The following is a 21,574-nucleotide window of genomic DNA, read 5'->3' as shown; positions in this document are numbered from 1 at the left end:
TGTAAATGCCCAACCGTAAATGCCCGAGGTAATCTGGTTAGATTGCCCATCCATTGTATTATGATTGTGTTATAATCCCAATATTTTGTAGGTCTCCTTTGTGCCACCAAAACAGTTGTGACTCATTGGAGAATGGACATGGGTCTTCTGAGGGTGTCCTGTGGTGTCTGGCAACAGAAAGTTGTTTGTGGGGGTCTTTGGGTCCTGTGGGTTGAGGGCACGGACCTCTGTGGATCATTCCAAAGATACTTGATCAGTTTGCTAGTGAATTTGGAGGCCATGTCAACACCTTTTGATCTTCTGCATGTTTTTGTTCCTAAAGTGGTTTTGTGTGTGCGTCAGCCTCATCCTGCTGAGGATGGCTGCTGCTAGCAAGGAGTGTCATTAGTTGCAAGTCCATTACAGTTTTAAGCCAAGTAAAAGTGAGTAAATATTACTGAAATTTCGATAAAGTACAATTGCGCTTTGTACATGTATCCATTGAAAGTTGTTTTGCAAATGAGCTGTAACTCTCGTAAAGTCATCTCCAGTGATGCTGGTGATGGGGAATTGGGGCAAAAAATGTTTCCATTGCACTTTTGCAATAAACTTCCACATCAATATTGAGGTTTTCGAAATGTAGGTGTTTCCATCATCAGTTTTTCATTGTGAATGTGAAATGCAGCAATTGATATGTTGTGGTAGTGCCTGGTCTGGTCTAGGTGCCAGGTTCAAACATTTCCCAGCAGAACATTATATTGTCACAAGATGGTCAATGTCAGTGGTTTTAATGTTGTACCTGATATATATCACACCAAATCTGAGTGGGAGAGGTCTTCGTTGTGTTTAGCAGGTCAGTCAGCTAGTTGGTAAGTCCGCATTGGACCTCTGGCGCTATACCTTCCTCTCTTTGCCAGTGTTTCTGGCTAGACTGGTGTTGCCCAAAACCAGCTTTTTTTTAAATGAATCCCTGTCTCAGTGTTTGCCATTCTTTCTTTCTTTCTTTCTTTCTTTCTTTCTTTCTTTCTTTCTTTCTTTCTTTCTTTGCCCCCTTCTGCCATGTAGGGCACCACATCCAATCAGTCTCTTTCCAAACAGCAAACCTTCTTTTGACAAGCTGTTGCATGTCTGCCAAGTGCTGTGGGGTGGTCAAGATGTTCCTTTGACGGTCTGTTGTTGTTTTGTGGACCTCTGCCTTAATGATGCCATCCAGTGTTCAAACTTGGCTGGAAACCAACTGGTCCAGTCGTGTCATGGCCTTAGAATAGCTGCTTTGACGACTTGTGCCTAACTTTGACCAAACTGTGCCTATTCACCATTGAGCAATGTCCTGCATACTTGGATGTCCTCACCACAAGCAGTGGTTGTAGGCAGTCTGTTCCTGGCATAGAACTCGATGGATACTGAAGTGCAGCCAAACCCTAATTAATGACAGTGGGTAAAAAGAGATGAAAGCCAACTAAATCCTGGTTAGCTAAGCAGGCAGTCATTCAGTTGCCTTTTTAAGTCTGTAGTAGTTGCTGCTGTTGTTTTTTGGATCACCACATGCGATTATGTAATGCGACTTGTGTGGTTGCAATCCAGAGTGCTATCAGTGAAAATCCAGTTCACACTGAATACTGGTTGTTTTTCTGGAAGCTGTAAACAACTATATTTGTGTGAAGTGGTGATCTGAGCACCATTTATTTATGGTCATCTATGTAATTACGTGGGTCTCTTGAATACTATAACATGTATTTATGTGGTATACGTATAACTTTGATCCAAATATGTACTTACCATTGTCAAAGTTACGTTGCCATATGACATTGCCGCATCTGTTTTAATGTAATAATAGTTGGTGACACATTAAACACGCAATAAAATTTCTATTAAAGCATTAAGGTCTTTATTGCATCTACGAGTCTAAAACAAGGTTCACATTTTTTTTTTTAAATCATTGTACAGATTTATCTCACTAAAGAACTTAGCATGACATAATAATCTGTCATCATCACCTACAACGCTTCCCTACTCTTGGTATTTATTGGTTTTTAGGCACGTATTCCTCGGACATGACATCTACCCACTTCAGGCAGGCAGCTTTTAAATGCTGTTCAAATAGAGAACTAATGAAATAAAAAATGTAATTGCCATGATATTAGTTGCCACTGTTTCTTTATTTTGATTGCCATTGCTTCCTCCAAAATAAAAAATATAAGCATTACTTGAGAGTTAAGGTGTTTGATCATATTTCAATTAAAGACTTGATCTCACTTGATGTGCTACTCCTCTTCCTGATTGCAACAATAGCCTAGCTGTAATTGGTCTGACTGTACAAACCCTCACATAAGCAGCAAACTGAATTAAAGATTTGGTTGTTTGGTTCAGACTATGGTATTGGGAAAGTTTGATACCTGTAATTTTAACTTGGATCCAATTAAAAAGTCTGGAAGTCCAAAGTATTTTAGTCTGGAAGTATTTTACCTTGTACTGGGTATAAGATAAACAAAATGAGTGATAATCGTGCATCTGTCTGATTGGACAGAGTTGTTTTTTTTAAATGGCAAGTCATTCATGTAAAATGAAAAAATACTTTAACTTTCAATAACTAGATTGACTGTCCTTAAAATAGGGATGGCTCCGTATCACTTTTTCGCATCCGATACCAATACTGCAGCCTTGAGGATCAGCCAATATGATCCGATAACGATAATGGTTTTTAACCATTTGTTTTTGTCACTCTAAAAGTTGTTAATAATGTGTGGATGTAATTTGCTTGATACTGATACTGACATCTAAAATCATCACAGTACAGTATCACAGAACAGTTCTTCTGGTCCCCAAAAGCTGAAGTTATTCTGTGACTTCATTAAAACTTAAAGCTCACATAGCTTTTAACAGCGTTTGTAACCAGCATTTGTAAACACTGCACCATTCTCATGTTTGAAATAAAAGTGCAACTTGGTGCAAATATTTAAATTAAATTAAATAATTTCAATGTATAAACAGAAAAGTCATATCATACCTCAATGATATTGTAGCTGCAATAAATAATTTTATGTATTAACAAAAAATAAGAGCATCTCCACTAGAATAATGTAGGTAGAAGCTTCTTGAGACACACAATCCAAACAAAAAAAACTCTAGGCTATACACCTGATTTGCTGCACCAAAACAAGAACAGAACAGCCCCTCGAGACACTCATTGCACTCAGCTGTTTGACTTTTCTCCTCTGTTAGTGTAAAGTTAGGGTTGGACGATTAATCAAATTTTCATTGTGATTTCGATTTTAGATTCTCATGAACATAAAAACACTGTAATTGAAGGAAACGATTAATGTGCAGTGCGTGTTTGCAAGTTCCTGCGCTGTAAAAGCACCGTGAACACACTAAAGTGCATCAACTTCAGTTGACGATCACGATTTCAATATCTGTCAAAATAATCGGGAATATTATTTTTTCTATAATCGTCCAGCCCTATGTAAAGTAATTCCACACGGCAGACATGACTACAGCTCTTGCAGGCTTCTGTTCACATGACAAAAACACAGGCGCATGGCAACCATGGGACAGCTCGACAACAGTGTACCGGCATGTGGCGCAAAGTGAAGTTGAGGATATAGGAGATAGTTTGGGCTTATGGATTGGATCGGACGGGTTCTAATAAAAAAAATCCGATACCCGATCCAGTCCAGACTTGATACCGATTCAGTGGATCGGATCGGCCCATCCCTACCTTAAAATATGGATAGTAAGACATTTTATTTGTAGACTTCTGGTCGTAGGACTGGTATTTGTACCAGCTGACCTCATCCCTTTTATACCCGGGCCACAACACCATATCTCTCCTTTGCAGTCATGGGCTGTCTGTTTGTCTGTCCTTCTGTCCGTCCATGCATGCGTGCAGTTGAGCTCTTTATGGGTAATCATTTAGTGTGGCAAAGAGTCAGAGGGGTAAAATGGGCCAAGGCATTTGGGGGTCAGTGCATTCCAGCAGTGACTACAGTGACCCACAGACTCCAGATGTGCATAACAGAAACACTGAGTGTAAATTTTCACTTCAGTATTTTTGCTTTCAGTGTTATCATTACAATGCCACAATTCAACTACAAAAATGGTTGGCCTCTGAAAGTATGACTTTTGGTTTGGCAACTTTTATCATTTTTGTTTTATCCAGGGGTAAATATTTTGCGTTCCAGGGAAGTGACGCTTGCTGGGAAAAAAAGGTTCCAAGGCCCCCATTTGCCTTCTTGCTATGATATTTATAAGTCTTGCCATGATATTTATAATGTATAACTCTACTAAGTACATGTCAGTAGTCTAGAGTGGCAATAAAGTAGCAATTGTATTAGTCCTTCAGAGTTGTAACAGGGAAGGATACTCTTCTGACCACCTCATTACAGATGTCACTTCTGTCTACACACTGCTAGTTTTCTCAGCTCAGCTTGTAATTCAAGGTTTTATAATTTCACACCATCAGATGACAGTCAGCAGCACACATCCAGATGTGTGTTGTCTTTTGCAGAAATGAAATGAACTTGAGAATAGCCTCTCCATATCAATAACTTGAACTTCCAATAAGACAAACATGGGTGTAATAATATTGCAACATTACACTCACTATATATCGAATGTCAATCCCTCAGTGGCAGTCTTTCTGTCATTTAGATTGTATATTCTCAGACTGGTGTCACATTTGATGATGGGAAGGAAGGATAGACTAACATACAGGGTTGCATTATTATTATTATCATTATTATTATAATAATTATTATTATTTAGTAATGTAAGGAAGTAATTCCTACCAGCCCTTCTCATTGAGTCAAACCCAAAAGGGTCATGGTAAACTGTATTTGTAATCTGTTCTGCAGCACTGGGACACTGTCTACTCCTGCAGCATGAACAAGGCAAAAGGCACTTAAATATCCAACACTGGCTGCATTGGCTGAATGAAAAGACAGCAGACATGACAAGTCATTTTTGTGAGCCAGCTTGAGGAGATATATGGTCCATGTTACCTTGTTACCTGTCACAATATATCATTAAAATGGACTATATAAATTCAGCTAATATTTTGTTGTCATTTTACCTACTTTGATTAGTTGTAACTATTGGCTAGAAGCAGCTATGCTGTGGCCAAGCTATTTTTTTTAACATTGTCAAACACTATATTAGCTTGGTACTTATAGCATTCATGTGACTTTTCATTGTTTTCATTGTGCCATCAGAATTTTGTCTTTTTCCACTGTAGAATTTAATGTGTTCCCATCCCAAGGGAAAGTTAAATACTAAAAAGTCAAAATCAGTTTGTCTTAATTGTTAACGTACATTTAGCAAAACAACAACAAAAAAAATCAAAAAAATTACTGACCCATGTGTTCATTTTCTTTATTTTCCCTCATTTTGTTTTGAAACTTTGTATTGAAAACCATAAGGAGAAAACAACCCCTGAACAAAATACAGCGGTTAAAATAAGTATTGAACACATCACAATTTTTTAGGGATTCAGGATAACTCTTTTTTTTAAACTGATACCAATAACCGATAACTTTCTTCCTCCAAAGACCAATACCAATATATATGCACCTCAAGGGGATTATTCTGCCCCTGCATGAACATAGTCTTTTAGATACGTGGGTGCCTTCCTAACTCTAGTAGGATAACGACGGTCTCTTTCAGGATTCTGTTCTGACAGCACAGTGACAGGCCCAGTGTAAACTGGTTCCTGTGGCTCCAAAACCTCTTCCCCCGAACTGGATCCCCCTGGTGTCTGATCGTAACATGGACAAATTTGATCCTGATGCTTATTCACCAGCTTGTTGTCCTGTGTTTTCCCCTTCCATTGGACTGGACCGGTTCTCTCAACCAGAGTTGCAGGAATCCACTTCTGACCTGCATATCCTCTCACATAAACTGAATCAGTCTCTGTGAATCTCCGATCCCTTGCATGCCTGTCGTGCTGCTCTTTTTGTTTTGCCTGGTTCTGTCCCTGCTAGTGAAGGGTGCACTCAGTCGAGCTGAGTCCTGATCCTTCTGTTCATGAGCAGCTCAGCTCGTGTTGCTCCGGTGGTAGTGTGAGGAGTTGAGCGATATTTGAACAGAAACCTGGCAACTTTTGTCTCCACACTGCCCTCACCCATCTTCCTGATGCCCTCTTGCAACACTTGCACAGCATGCTCAGCACAGCCAGTGGAAGATGGATGGTATGGAGCAGTGGTCACATGCTTTATGCCATTCTTTTTTAGGAAGTGTTTGAACTCTGCACTCACAAGACTCGGCTCATTGTCACTGACGAGCACGTCTGGGATACCATGAGTGTGTGTCCAATCCACTTTGAGTAGGCATCGATTACAATGAGGAACATCTTTCCAAGTACGGGCCCACAAAAATCCACATGCAGTCGCATCCATGGTTGGTTGGGCCACTCCAATGAATATAATGGTGCAGCTGGTGGGGCAGCTTGGTTTGACTGACAGGCATGACAGTTGCACACCGCTGCTTCTAACTCTACATCCATGTTTGGCCACCAGACGTAGCTGCGGGCCAGCATTTTCATCCTGGATCCAGGATGTGCTTCATGTAGCTCTTTCATCATCAGCTGTCGGCCTTGTGGTGGTATTATCACCCTGTTTCCCCACAGGATGCATCCCTCTTCCACATTGAGCTCATGTTGTTGTCTGATATGCATGTCTGGGTCAGTGCACTCTGCAGGCCAGGAGCCCCACAGCAGCCACTGGTGCACTCTGGGCAATACCGGCAACAGTCCCGGATTTGGTTCACTTGCAATGGAGTGCCATTCATATGCTCCATGAGCATTACTACTTCTTCCTCTTGTGTCGTGGTGATGCATGTGTTTGGCAATGGGAGTCTGCTCAGTGCGTCTGCGTTTCCAAAGCCCACCGCTACATTCTGGCTGCTGCCAGCTGGGGGATGCCTTTTTTTTCTCCCAAGAGGCCCAACAGTGGTTTGTGGTCAGTCACAATGGTGCAGTGTTTGCCAAACAGATTTTGTCGAAAATTTTTAAGGCCAAAAAATAATGGACAGCTGGGAATAACCCCTTTCTGCTGACGACAGTGACTGTGATATGTATCCAGTGGGTCTGTCGGTGCCATCTGAGAAACGGTGAGACATTTCAGCTCCAACACCGTAAGGTGATGCGTCACAGGACAAGTAAAGGGGCTTTGAGTCATCAAAATGCACCAACAACTGATCAGACTGGAGACTTTCTTTGCCTGATCAAAAGCCTGGTTCTGCCATCTCCCCCATCTCCATTTTGCTCCCTTTCTCAAGAGATCATGCAGTGGCTCTAACGAGAGAGTTGGGCAAAATCCTGTGATAGTAATTGAGCATGCCCAGGAAAGATTTTAGCTGAATCTGGTTTGTTGCTTGTGGAGCATTAACAATAGCCTTGACCTTGTCTGCAATTGGATGAATCCCTTTGTGGTTAATTCCGTAACCCAGGTACACTACCTCTTGTGCCATGAATACACATTTGTCTCTCCTCAGACGCAGACCAGCAGCGGACAGTCTCTCCAGCACAGAGCCTATGTCCTGCAGGTGACTGGCATCATCATTTCCTGTCACTAGGATGTCATCCACTCTCACTATCACCTGAGGAAGTCCTTGTAGTAGGTTATCCATGGTGCGCTGAAATATCCCAGGTGCTGATGACACCCCATATGGGAGCCGGGTGTACTGATACAGACCGCGGTGTGTATTGATGGTAGTGGACTTCCTGGATTCTCTATCTAGTGGGAGCTGCTGATAGGCTTGAGACATGTCTAATTTAGTGAATTTCTGCCCCCCTCCTAATACCGCCAACAGGTCCTCAGTCTTTGGAATGAGGTAACTGTCCAGCTTCGATACAGGGTTCACTGTGACTGTATAGTCACCACAGTTTCTGGTGGTCTGGTCCTATTTCAGAATGCGAACGATAGGGGCCGCCCACTCTGAAAAACTTATGGCCTCAATAATGCCTTCCTTCTCCGATCTGACTAATTGTGCCTCCACTTTCTGTTTTAGGGCATATGGCAGGGGTCTGGCTTTGAAGTAGCGTGGCTTGTGGAGCCTCAGGCTCCACATAGATTTTTGCTGTAGTTCCCACAAGAGTACCCAGTTCGCCTTTGAAAACCTGTCCATGTTGTGAGAGCAGCCCATTTAACTCTTACTGTTGAGATATCTGCAGTCTGAATATGGCTCTCCAGTCGAGCTGAATAGCCTTGAGCCAATTTCTTCCCAAAAGGTTAGGGCCTTCACCTTTTACCACCAGCAATGCCAACTGCTTGGTCTCCCCTTTGTAGGTTACTTGAAGGCATCTTGCCCAACACCCTCACTCTGTCTCTGGTGTAAGTGTAAAGTCGAATCTTGGTTGGGAGCAATGTTCCTCCTCCCATCCGCCTGTATGTCTCCTTATTCAGAATTGTGATATCTGTTCCAGAGTCAATTTCAAACTCTATGTTGTGTCCATTTACGGACAGATGCTCCCTGTATAACTCCACCCTCATCATCAAAATGGTGCTGCATGTGAGCATATTTCTTGTCATAATCATCATCATCATCTTGCAGCATGTGTGTTGAGTCCCTTGCACGTCTTGGATTCTGTCTGGGATCCCTGGCCAAATGACCTCTCTTTTGACAGTTTTGATAAATTGCATCAATAAATCGACATTCGGCCGATCCATGACTTCCTCCGCACCTGCAACATCCTGTGAGTTTCGGTCTGTCTGTCGCCGCGGGCTGCACTTTATGCACTGCTCCTTCCCCCACAGTTTGTTGTAACTCCGCCACATCTTTTGCTGCCATTTCCATTGATGTTGCTAGCTCTATCGCCCTGGCCAACGTCAGTCTTTCGTCAGGTTCTGACAACAACCACCGCTGAATGCGATCATCGTTAATACCGCACACCAGCCTGTCTCTGATCATGTCATCCAGTGCCAGCCCAAACCCACAATGTTCTGTCAATTCCTCAGTTCAGCCACAAAAGCAGCAACAGTCTGTCCTTGATGTTAAATAAAACGTAAAACGTTCCACAATGAGACTTGGCTTAGGTGTGAAATGTCCGCTCAAAGATTTTAGTAGATCAGCCAGGGAGAAATCCCCCAGTTTACTGGGGTGACACATGTCCCGTAACACGGCGTAGACTCTGCCTCCACATGCACTCAGAAGGATGCCCGTCTCCGTCCCTCATCCGAAATAGTATTGGCCTCAAATTAAAACTCAAGGCGCTCCATGTACTGCTGCCAGTCATTCGAGTCTAGGTCAAATTAATTTATTTCACAGTATGTTGCCATTTTCCGTTATTTCCAACTGCCAGAAATCTTCACTCGGTACAGACTGATTAATCCAAACATTCCACCGGCGATCGTTTGTAGTCCAATTTCTCCTTGTCGCCAGTGTAATAACTTCAATTCATAAGGATGAGTTGGATCTCAAGTTTCAGTTCATCTGAGTGGTTTTATTTACATATCCAACTCCCGTCTCCACAGTCGCTACTACACCGTGCATAACTGTTAGAAAAGTTCCTCAGAACTGTTACTAAAGTTGCTTCTCCCTATACTTTCGTTACGTTGCTATAGCAACTACCTTTAGAATTCCACAGAGACTCCCTTTAGCTGTCAAACACATAAACATCAGTCACATTACAACAAGACCGGTGCGACTTACATGTGTTTTTTTCCTCTTCATGACAAATGTAACTAATACTCTGGTGCGACATATAACTTAGTCCAGAAAATACGGTAATGCACTGACACAAGTTAGAATCAAACATTTCTATGCTAGTTCTATGCTATTTCTCCCTCCCCGTGGATTTTCTTTAAACATTTATAGCACTCAGCCAGCGAACTGTCTTCCTCGGAAACTTTAAAGAACTCCCACACTACTGCCTCCATCTTGTATATTTACAAACATATGCACATTGTGATGCATTTAAGTGGTGACGGAAATTCCCCTTTCCCAGCTTGAGAGTCGTTTCCCCGACCTTTTTATATTTGTGTTTCTATGATTTATCCGTAACTTCCAGGGCAATGAGTAAAATACTGTGGATAAGACGTTGATATCAGTAAGCTTCTGCAAAAATTATGACAGAAGCCCCTTTCATGTCGACACTGATATATTCTGACTTGACAGCCTGACAGACTGTATCACTGTAGAGGTTTCAGCTCAAAAACAAGTGTTGGTCTACTCCCCTAAAGACTGTTCTCTGAAGTGCAGAGATTTTTGTTAATTTTTTTCAAACAAATCAAATGTGTTGTTACACAATCGTTAATGGAAGTGCATAGGTGAACGACGACTGTGTTCATGTACATCTTGTATAGCGATCTTCCACACTTTTTGAACGATCAGGAGAAACAGGAGATTTGGCAGCAGATATCCGACACTGTTCAGGACACAGTTATTTATTCTAATATCAGCAGCCTTTTGAAAGAGAGGGGGTTGACTGGTCCATCCTTTAGGTCATCAACAAACTGCAATGTTATCTGCAATGTACACGATGATGTATGAGGGAGGAAAAAACGGGCACGCAGCTCTCACAGCAGGAGGTCTGAACCGGGACTTTTGGTCTGAACCGGGAGTAATGCATTTTTTCACTGACGCCACTTGGACGCAGCGTTCGCTGCAGGCCGTGCAGGTCTCATGTAGGAGAGGGTGTGCATAATTAAAACGACGACTCACCGCAGTGCTGACAAAAATATATATTATGTTATCGGGCTGATAAGTCATGGTGTCGGACTTGGAATGATGGAATGGAATGATGTCATAATTTCCTGATATCAGACCGATAATTATCGTGTACCCCTACAATTTTTCATAGTAAACTGATTTCTAAATGTGCTATTGACATGAACCTTCAAGATTTAAAGACTGTTTGTGTGGAAGAATGGACCGAAATCACACCTGAGCAATGCATGTGACCAGTTTCTCCATACAGGAGGCATCTTGAAGCTGTCATTACCAACAAAGGCTTTTGTACCAAGTATTAAATAAATATCAGTAACAGTGTTCAGTACTTTTTCCCTCTGTTATTTTATATTATTAGACATAACTTAATTTCTGAGCTTATTTGCTTTTGTTTCTTTCACTGTATGGATTACTTGGGTTGTTACCAACACCTGGGGAAAATTTCATGTCAATAGCAAGTTTAGAAATATGTTAACTATGAAGAATTATGATGTGTTCAATACTTATTTTACCCGCTCAACACACCTGGGTTAATCATAACCAAAAAAATACACAATGAATGCATTTTTTTAATACAGGGGACAACAAGCGGAAACTGTAACGTGAGATAAGCCTAAGAGACTGTGGACAATGGACAATGAAATTTGATCCAAAAATAATAATTTATTCTACATTTGGTATGTCTTGTAGTTCTTGTATTGTTACTCTGTAACATGCTCTTATTAAATTGTGTGACACTGTTATGTGTGTTTACTTTCTCTAAAGTCTAGTGATGTGGGAAAAAAATACAAGATTTCTTTGTAGATTTTGATAAATTCAAACAAGTAAAAGTTATAACAAAATATTAATTATTCTACAGATTTTCAATGCAAACACTGACCTAATATGTATTGTAATTCATCTTTAGGAATGATTCAACGTTCATTAACATCCATTCAGTGCTTAAATCAATGCTCTTTACTGAGTTTTTAAAATGATCTTCCTTTTTTTTTTTTTTTAATCCAGCTTTAACATCTGTACACGTGAATGTGTGTGCTGGTAAGGTAACATAACTCTATCTGTCTATTACAGTCATACTGACGGACGAGGAGGTTCAAAGGAAAAAAGAAATGATAATGAAGAGGAAAGAGGAGGAGGCAGCCCGCGAGGCAATGAGGCCCCGGCTGAATGAGGAGCAGACTCGCATCATCTCCTGCCTGGTGGAAGCTCACCACAAGACCTATGATGCCTCCTATTCTGACTTCTCCCGCTTCAGGGTTGGTCCAGTAAAAATTTTTTTTGCTCAAAAAAAACACACACTCAAATTACCATTGCTAAAGCCCAAAACACTTTGTTCTCCTCCATGAATTTGGGTGAATCAGTCATGACATTATATGTAAGACACAGTACAGTGTAGGTATTTTTAAATTACAGGAATTACATTTCATGGACAAAAATGCTAAATGCTGAAGAAGTTATGTTCACGAAAACTTGAGAAATGTGATAGAATATGAATGGCATCTACTCTGGTTACCCCTACCTCTGCAGACCTTGGCATTTGCTTTGCACATCCGACTATAATTTCACTGAAGTGGGCTTAGATACAGCAGGAATAACATCATGTTGGATACTGAGCAATGAGGGTTATGACAGGATGCTGTATGGAGCAGAGATAAACATGGGCATGCCTGTATAAGGTAAATAAAACTTGTGTACTTTTGTGCTCAAAATTTGGCAAATATAGTCAGTTATTCAGAAAATACGTTGGCTAATGTAAAAACATTTGTGGTTTCTGGAAGTTATTGTAGTAAGTAATTATAATCAGACAATAATTGCTTGTGGTTATTATAGAGGCAATGCAATGCGTTTTAAAGCTTCTTCCGTAACTTTTTCGGCACGTAACTTGTCCCAGAGTTTTGGAGCGATATGGACAATGTTATATCAAAACGTGCATCTCGATCGGGAATGGTGTGTTATGTCTTTTATAATTGATTGATGAAACGGGGTGAGAATAAACGACAAAAAAGTGACCAATTTTTCCCATATGAATGAATGGAAAAGCCAGAAAAAAGCGCAAACATTCCGAAATCGCCTCACTCGCTTTGCTGAATGATTACACGACCATGCTTTGGAGTAGAGAAATTATGAAAAGTTTGTACAAGGCAAGATAAGTGTAGCTTTCTTTTCCCCAAAACGGCGTTTCTGTACCTGCTACGGTTTGGTCGAGGTCGCAGTTTAAGGTTTGATGAAAAAAGTTGAAAAATATCATTTAACATGGGACCCTATGGCCACACTCTAAACACACTCTAGCGAGAGGATTTTTCTGTTTTAACCGAAAAAAAGTTGTTCAAAGTTGTCTGGCGGCCACCAATTTGGAGTTGGCATTTTTGTTGGCTTTCCGATGCTGCGTCTCTGATTGGTGTACATCCTACAGTTTGGACTCCAGGCTCTTCTGAGCGAAGAGTGCAACCAACATTCCGCCCTTTCGCTCCCATGTTAGAAAGAGATCAGATTTTCGGTGAAAAACAGCAACGCAAAGTCTTCTGTCTCTTGTCACAGCAGCCACAGTTTTCGCTGTACGTGCGTGGAACCAACATTAAACCGAGGACCCTCGTTTGACGCTCACAATGCATACATTTTCCCTGTACGACCTATTGTTGGGGAGTTATGAACTTTTGTTCGGAGGCCAAATCCTAGGGTACAGATAGCTACCCCCCACTTACATAAGAACTAAAGTTCTTATGTAAGCTGTGAGAGAGCAGGTGAGGGGCCGTAACCATGGTTACAAATCTCACATGCACTGAGGAGCTCACAGCAATGGAGGAGGAGGGAGGATCTCATAGTGACAGCATCATAAAGGGAGAAGGGTCTAATTAACAGCAGGTGTGTACCTGCTCATGAGTCAACATGACTCACTCAGGTGGCCAAATTATTAGGAACGCCTTACAGTGAAGAATCTGACATTTGCAGCAGTACCTAAGGAGGGAGGCTTTCATTAACACAACAGCTGTGTACCTGGTGGCCATCATACTGGAACACTAAGTCACTCACACCGCCAAGTCATTATGACCACCTTAGACATGGACAGAGAAGGAGGCCAAATCTCACTCCACAGACACCCCGCTGTAGCATATGACCACCTGCTCCTTCCGCACACCCAACTGCGCAGCCAACCCTGACCCCACATTCAAATAAGTCTGCCAAAACATTATGACCACTCAGGTCATTACAGCAGTACAGTGGGGGGGGGGGGGCGTTATTAATGCGACACTAGTGGCCCAGCTGCGGTTCTGGTCTGTCTACCGACACAATGCTGGGTCTCAGACAAGCTGCCGAAACATTATGACCAAGGTGGCCATTACCAGTACGCGGCACAAGCAGCATTGCCTCATTCAAAATTTCCCCTTGGGAATTTTATAGTTGTTTTTTGAACTTTTTAAATTATAATGATAAGTTAAATCACCGTAACAGCCCTGATCAAAAGTATAAATACCCTGCATGTTTTGGCCTGATGATGTGAAAACAAATGGGCTTAAATGACTATTAAGGGTGACGATCATCTATTTGCTTGTAATTAGTGTCTGTGTATAAAATGTTAGTGAGTCTCTTGAAAGAACCCTGCTCATTTCATCTAGTGCTACACTGGATTCTGATCCATTGGGAAAGTAAAAGAACTAACTTGCAAGATTAGAAGGTAGTTGTCCTTTTATAAAGCAGGAAAATGATATAAAAAGAGATCCAAATGTTTGAGAATGCCAGTCAGTATTTTCAAAATCAGGGGTTTTGTTGATGCTAAGCCACAGTCAGGTAGTCCAAGAAAACGTAAGCCACAACTGCTAGGAAAATCATTTGAGATGACCCCACAAATAGTTTCAGCTGACATGCAGGCCTCTCTGCAGAAAAATTGTGCATCTTGGAACAGCCACACAATACGTTGACACTTGAAGAAAAATGGCCTGCACAGTTGAGTTGCCAAAAGAAAGCCATTACTACACTGGCGGCACAAAACAGACCGCTTACAAAATGCTAAACATTGGACAAGCCTCAAAGCTACTGGAAAAAAAAAATATTTGGAGTGATGACACTAAGATTGAACTTTATGGTCACAACCATAAATCTTAGATTGGAGAGGAGTCAATAATGCCTGTGATGGAAGGTACACCATCCCTGCTGTAAAATATGGAGGTGTCTCAGATGTTGTAAGGGTTGAACTACAGAAGCACAGTGAATTTGGTCAAACTCTATGGCCAGAGGAGTGCAACATTTTGTCAGATAATGCTGGATGAAGTTCGCACTCATCACCTCAGAAGCTGTGCATGGGACACACTTGGACCTTCAACATTACAATGATCCAAAACCCCAGAACAGCTACAGCAGCAAAAAAGTGAAGGTTCTGGAGGGCCATCAGTCTCTTGACCTCAATATCATTGAACCTCTAGAGGTATATAAACTCATGAGCATGTATGTGCTTCAGAAAGGTGCCGTCACACATTGGCGGAGGTGTTTTAAAGAAACAAACGGAACATACACCAACATAGTAAAAGTGTACACATTTTAAACAATATACCGAAATAAAACATTGTAAAACATATTAGCCATTTTAAAGAAAAACATCTTTTAAAATGCATTTTTGAACCTTTTGGATTGTACTCTCCTCCATCTTTATTTTACATCACTCCCCATGTCATAGGATTGGTTAGTTGCTTTGGCTGTAATTGAAGAAGAAGCAGTTTAGGCAGAAAATCTGTCAGAAGAAAAGGCAGAAAGGGAGATTTTTCTCTCAACTAAACCAGCTGCCTACACGCTTGAGCCATTGACGAGAAGTACGGTTGAAAGACCCATTTTTGCTGAGGATGAAGGCTCCGTGACTGCAAATTATGCAAATTATAAATAGGATATATGGGTGATAAAAATATATTTTTGATTCTGTTTATCCCAGGAAGAAATTGCCAACAACCTAGCAGTATTTAAGTCAGATCCATCGGCTGATTTAGTGATTCCATCTGTCTTAATGGAAGAGACATAGTTAACATCTGTACAAACTTTGAATTATAGCATATCCTTTACAATTCTTGAGTGACATGAGACAGAAATTTTTTTAACTTTACTTACTTTTACTTACTTTACAAATCAAGGACATGAGTGATTCGCACAGGATTAAGATCATAGACAATCTCCATAATTATTACAAATTACTGGAGATTCCCAGGTAAAGCTAATCCTGCGCGTTTTGGTCTCTTGCTCCCATTTCTTCTTTTTGTATTTTTAAGCTCTACTCAGAACCTATTTAAGATCCAGCAGTGCAAAATGCAAATTCCACTTCAAGATTTTGCCTTTCGAGTGCAGCTAGAACAAGTTGTTCTGTCAGTGGTAAATGATGAAAATGACCAGGTTTCTCTACATAAAACTCATGTTAACAGCCCAGTCCAACTGGAGAACCGACCAGCAGTTAGCTACTAACTAGCCTACCCAGTAGCAGTAGGTAATAGAGATGATGGGACATGTGACTACACTTCAACCAAACATCTCTCCCTTCTGTCAATATCAGAAATAAAACACTACCAGACACCAGCTAATTAGCCTAGTCCACAGCAGGAGGTAATGAGAGTTGGTGGAACATGCGACTACACTTCAACCAACACCTCTCCCTTCTGCTAGGATCAGAAATAAAACACTACCAGACACCAGCTAATTAGCCTAGCCATGGAAGTAAAAGACTAGAAGACACCAGCAAATTAGCCTAGCCACCAGCAGTAGGTAAGAAATGATGGGACATGCAACTATACTTCAACATGTCTCCCCTCTGCCAAGATCAGAAGTAACACACAAGAAAATGCCAGCCAACAAGCCTAGCCAACAACAGTAGGCAGTGTGTGGCACATCATTGGGGTTTTCAAGTGGGCACCTCCTTTCACCGATGTTTCGTTAAGTTAGGCCCACGTCACCTCAAGAAGGCTTAACTGTGAGCTCCAGCGTCCCAGAGTCACCCTCCTCAATACAGCCACCACGCCACTGTGTGACTGTCAACCGACAAATTAGATTAACCCTACTACAACTGCTACCTATTAACAGTACACAGCTAGCCTTATTATATCTCCCTTACTGGCATGCTCCGCAGCTAGCGTGTTTCCTCCTTAGCTACAGCCACTCGCTTGCTCCGCTGCCAGGGACATATTGTTTACAGTGACACTATGTTCTTTCCCGCGAATGCCCAACTCGTACAGGAGAGCAATGGTGGATTTTGCAACAAATCCACGGCAACCGACCTCCACTGGGTGTGCACAGGCGCTCTAGCCTCACTACTCGCCTCACTACTCAGTTAATTCCACAAAGTACACTTTCCTTTCTACCTCGGACCACAACAGCAAGTCCGGTCTTTTGAGGGTCACAGCTATCTGTTGTGGAACGGTTAACAGACCGTCTAAATTGGACCTCAGCTCCCAGGCTCAGCCCACACTTAGCTGCTCTGCGCTGTGCCTGATTCTCGCTGGTCTGGCCTTATCTCCCTCCCGAACAAACACCTGGTTGTGACGCCAGCTATATCTCCCTTGGGAGAGGCTAACCCTGCAACTTGTCAGAATGTGGCTAAGTGTACATACACAAGAACAAAGAGGGCAGGCAGCAGCTTCCCCTAACCACTGGTTTAGGTTCTGGGGAGATGGTAGCACATCATAAATAGCCCCTATCATGAATCTAATCCTACTAGCCTCAATGCTCCACAGCTCCCTCCAAGTCAACTTCCTTTTCTCTACACTCTCCCAGTTCACCCACTGTCCTTGCTTAGCCTGCAGCACTGCCTTGGTGGATCTCATTGCTTCCTCTTGCTTGTGAATTTCTTCCAGTACTTTCCTTACCATAATCATAGATTATATCTCCCATACTCTCCAACTTATTCTCTGCGGTCCCTTTTAGCTTACCTAGCGCACTGGCCAAATCATTGCTGTGGGTTACTTCCTGTCGCTGGACTTAAACCAACTGACTTGATACGCTTCTTAAAAAGTAGCTATCAATGCGGGTTCCCTGCGCTCCCTCTACCAAGCACTTTTTCCTCCCTTGATGGATTCTGAGGCCCTTTACTATTGTTACTTTCTGCCAGCCACACACACAAACCTGCTGCTTCTTCCCATTTCCATCTGAACCCCTAGCTTCCACTAAAAACTTTTGCCTATTCGAAGTCAAGACCGTTCCAGAGTCAAAAACCGTATTAGCCAATAGTGAGTCATCTTCTGCCCCTGCTCTCGCTGACTCTAGTGGTATTTTATCACTATTCAAATCTGTAGCTACATAGGGTGTAGTCAATGGGGTATCACGGTGGGGACTGTGTCCTCCTGTCAGCTGTCTTTCCATGCTGTCACTAAGTCTTTCCCTAGTCGCCAGCTGCACTGTTCACAGCAGTCACTAGCCAAGGTTAGCTTTCATATTCATTAATACACAGGATGTGATGTTATGATCCCTTGTGCCATGATCTGTGGCAAAATTCATTTAGAAGCCCAGTCCAATGGAGTGATTATTCACACAGGCAATGGGTTACAAATTAAACGTATGAAGTCCACTTTACCCAGTTCTTTGTGTAATGCTCAGCCTGTAATCTTAAGGTGAAAGTAAGTGTTTCCATGCACTATATTTTGTTGACAATGGTAATCCAGTCCTTCCTTGATGACAGATTTGTCTGGAGCCACTTCTTTGTAATGGCAAGATTTTGAAAATCCTTTTGCTTTCAGATTGCACATAGTTAAGATTGCACATCTCACACATGGATGGCAAGTGAAAGCAAAATGTATTAATGAGTGGTACACACGTAGAGAAGTGCAGAATAAATATAGAGAACTGTTAATAAATACTTCTAATTACAGTAACTTTTTTTTTTATTTACTGCAAAACATCAGCTACATCATACATGTGTGTTTCCAATTTACCCATACTGGTAATATAACTCATGGAGCTGGGAGCTGTTTATCCACCTGACGGTGCTGTTGTATTTCTTTCCTCCATGTCATTAACTTGATACTTTCAGACAACATTTTTCTTTGTGGGCTAGAACATCTGGGTTGTCCAGAATAAATGAGATGGAGAAAAATGATTTGCTGGAATGGCTTTTGTAATTTATTAGTGTAAGTGTGATTGTAGCGGATGCTGTGCATACAGCCACACACACACTCAAGTTTGGTAGTTAATACCTGACTATTCAAATATTTAGTTTTGGGTGTTACATTGAACTACATGTGAAGCTTACAAGTCTGGTAACACCCCCCAAAAAACAACCCAAAAACTATAGGTCCTCTTTACCCATTCTTTGCTCTGGAACAGATAATAAATGGTTGTCATGGTTTCAGACAATTATAATGAGGGCAAACTTCATAAGGGCCTAGCAGTGGCATTACATTTTTTTCACAAGAGACTTGAACATGATGTTAATCTTTGTGTAAACAAAAGAATAAGCAATATAAATAAAAAAAATATATAAATAAAAGTCATCTAACTGTAATGTTTTAGCCAAAGTGCGTTTGAGGGAAGCTGTGTCATAGTGGTTTGAGAGGCAGCTTTGGGACCTGGAGAGAAAAATTTCCAGTCAATACCCTAAAAAAATGTCATTTATTTTTCATGTATTTACTTAACGTGTACAGAGTAAAGTGACACTCATGAATAGGGATTGGTATCGTTGAATTCAACTTTATTTATATAGCATCAATAACAATACAGATTGTCTCAAGATGCTTTACACAAACTGGCCTGAAACCTCCAGAGCAAACATGAAGGCAACGATGGCAAGGAAATATTGAGCAGAACCCAGCTCATATGGAGGGACCTATCTGCCGAAGGCCAGCCCATAGATACATATATCGGACTGAAGGAAACACGTAGAATAACATAACATATAGCTGATGATCTTTTGTAAAAGTTTGAGAGTAAAAGAGGAATCATGGGCAGGTTGGAGAATTGTTCATCCAGGTAGGAGTGGACACCTCCAGGCCATGAAGACTGAACAAGTTGATGAGACCATGATAGCAGATGCAGTTTATGAAGCTCCACAGGTCAGACATGCAGCACTCTAGGCCAGAGACCCTCACAAGAAGATGGGGGTAGGGGAAGGGAAAATGTAGACACAGCACAATAATAGAAAATAAATTATAAGAAATTAGAGGACAGGAGCTTGGTGCCAGAGAAGAGAGAGCAGAGGACATGTCCTCAGTGCATCGTCCCCCTGCAGACTAGGCCTATAGCAGCATAACTAAGGGATGGTTAAGTCCAGCCCTAACTATAAACTTTGTCAAAAAAGAAAATCTTAAGCCTGACCTTAAAAGTAGAGAGGGTGTCTGCCTCCTGAACCCAAACTGGGAGCTGGTTCCACAGTAGAGGAGCCTGATAGCTGAAGGCTGTACCTCCCATTCTACTTTTTGAAACTCAAGGAACCACAAGTAGTCCTGCTTTTGATCTGTTGGGGCAATATGGTACTATGAGGTCTTTCAACTATGATGGAGCTAGGCCTTTCAGGGCCTTGTATGTAAGTAGGAGGATTTTAAATTCAGTTCTAGATTTTAAAGGGAGCCAATGAAGAGAAGCTAAAACTGGAGTAATGATCTCTCTTGCTAATTCTTGTCAGTGCTCTTGCTGCAGCGTTTTGAATCAATTGGAGGCTTTTTAAATAGCTATTTGGACAGCCGGACAGTAATGAGTTAAAATAATCCAGCCTGGAAGACACAAATGCATTAACTAGTTTTTCAGCATCACTCTGAGACAAGGTTAAGGTTTTGTCCGATACCTTTGCAGAAGTGCGAGTCCTTAAAGAATGGAAATCATAAAAACTTTGTCTAAAACTGTGCCTTTTTATTTTTTAAGGCATTTTATGATGTGCAAGTTGAACAGAATATTAATCAACTAAGAAATAAATGAACCAATATAATATAAAATCCACAACAAAACGTCATAATTATCATAATAAAAAACAGTGACGTGGGGTCTTGCAGTCTATCAAAGATGGTACATTTCTAAGCTTTTTTTTAAAAAAGAAAAAAAGAAAAAAATGGATCACGTGCATTTAGTCAAATTCAAAGTGTTACCTCCCTTGCAGAATATCTTCTTGGAGTACTTGTTGTAGTCTGCATTTTTTGAGGTGACATAAAGCCAAACTTTTGATCATTTTACCTTACCCCAGATTTACAGCAAATGTGCCTGCAGCGCGTAATTCATTCATTCATACCTGAAACAGAACGTGATGGACTCTTCTCTCATTTCAGGCTGTTAAGATTAAGTCACGCATGCATGGCAGGTGGTAGTTACAACATGATTTAGTCAATGGTTTTTCAATGTGCATAGGGTACACATGTGGAGAAATACTACTTTTTATATAAATGAAGGGAGGCCATTGCTGTGATCTTGGGAGATCCGTAAATAATGTATCTATTTTATCTGGAAAGAACAATTCCAGTAAACCTGCTTCTGTGAAACCGACCACAGATGTGTGGTGATTACTTTGACGTCATTTTATTCATGGAAGAAGAGCCCAGCAGTACACTGAGTTAAGAGGACATAAATGTTTGTGTTGCTCTGTGTTTGCAGCCTCCAGTGCGTGAAGGACCAGTTACACGCAGTGCCAGCAGAGCTGCCTCTCTTCACTCTCTGTCTGATGCCTCCTCTGACTCATTCAACCACTCACCTGGTGAGAAAAAGAAAGGCTCAGTCTCACCTGACCTTGTTCGTTTTTATCATTGAGGATTACCTTTACCAAGGACACAGCTCTGAAGAGATCTCTTGATTAAAAAATAAAACTCAGTAGTTACTCTGCAGTTGTCTGCTTTCATACACTATTTTAGCATTATGATGAAAGCCCATTCAACTCAGCATGACTCTATTATTTATAAGGTTCCTCATTTCAGCAACATTTGCAGATAGACTAGCAAATGTAGGTACTTTCTGTATTTATCTGCAGTAGCTGTTCTGTCCTTGCTCCTGCTCT

At 41.4% G+C, this 21,574-nt stretch overlaps 1 protein-coding gene across 2 annotated transcripts in view; it reads left to right on the top strand.

The window, feature by feature from the left end:
- LOC125007701 (vitamin D3 receptor A) overlaps window positions 1-21,574 on the top strand; it is a 92,215-nt gene that overhangs the window by 51,501 nt on the left and 19,140 nt on the right. For both annotated transcript variants that reach the window (XM_047584444.1, XM_047584452.1), the window contains 2 exons: window positions 11,713-11,897; window positions 21,178-21,277. In XM_047584444.1, coding sequence (XP_047440400.1) covers window positions 11,713-11,897; window positions 21,178-21,277 — 285 coding nt within the window. The remainder of the gene's footprint in view (window positions 1-11,712; window positions 11,898-21,177; window positions 21,278-21,574) is intronic.

The sequence above is a fragment of the Mugil cephalus genome, chromosome 1, assembly GCF_022458985.1.
Source record: "Mugil cephalus isolate CIBA_MC_2020 chromosome 1, CIBA_Mcephalus_1.1, whole genome shotgun sequence".
Classification (NCBI taxonomy): Eukaryota; Metazoa; Chordata; class Actinopteri; order Mugiliformes; family Mugilidae; genus Mugil; species Mugil cephalus.
Note: the sequence above shows the minus strand (reverse complement) of the source record. Positions and strands in the feature narration are given on the sequence as shown.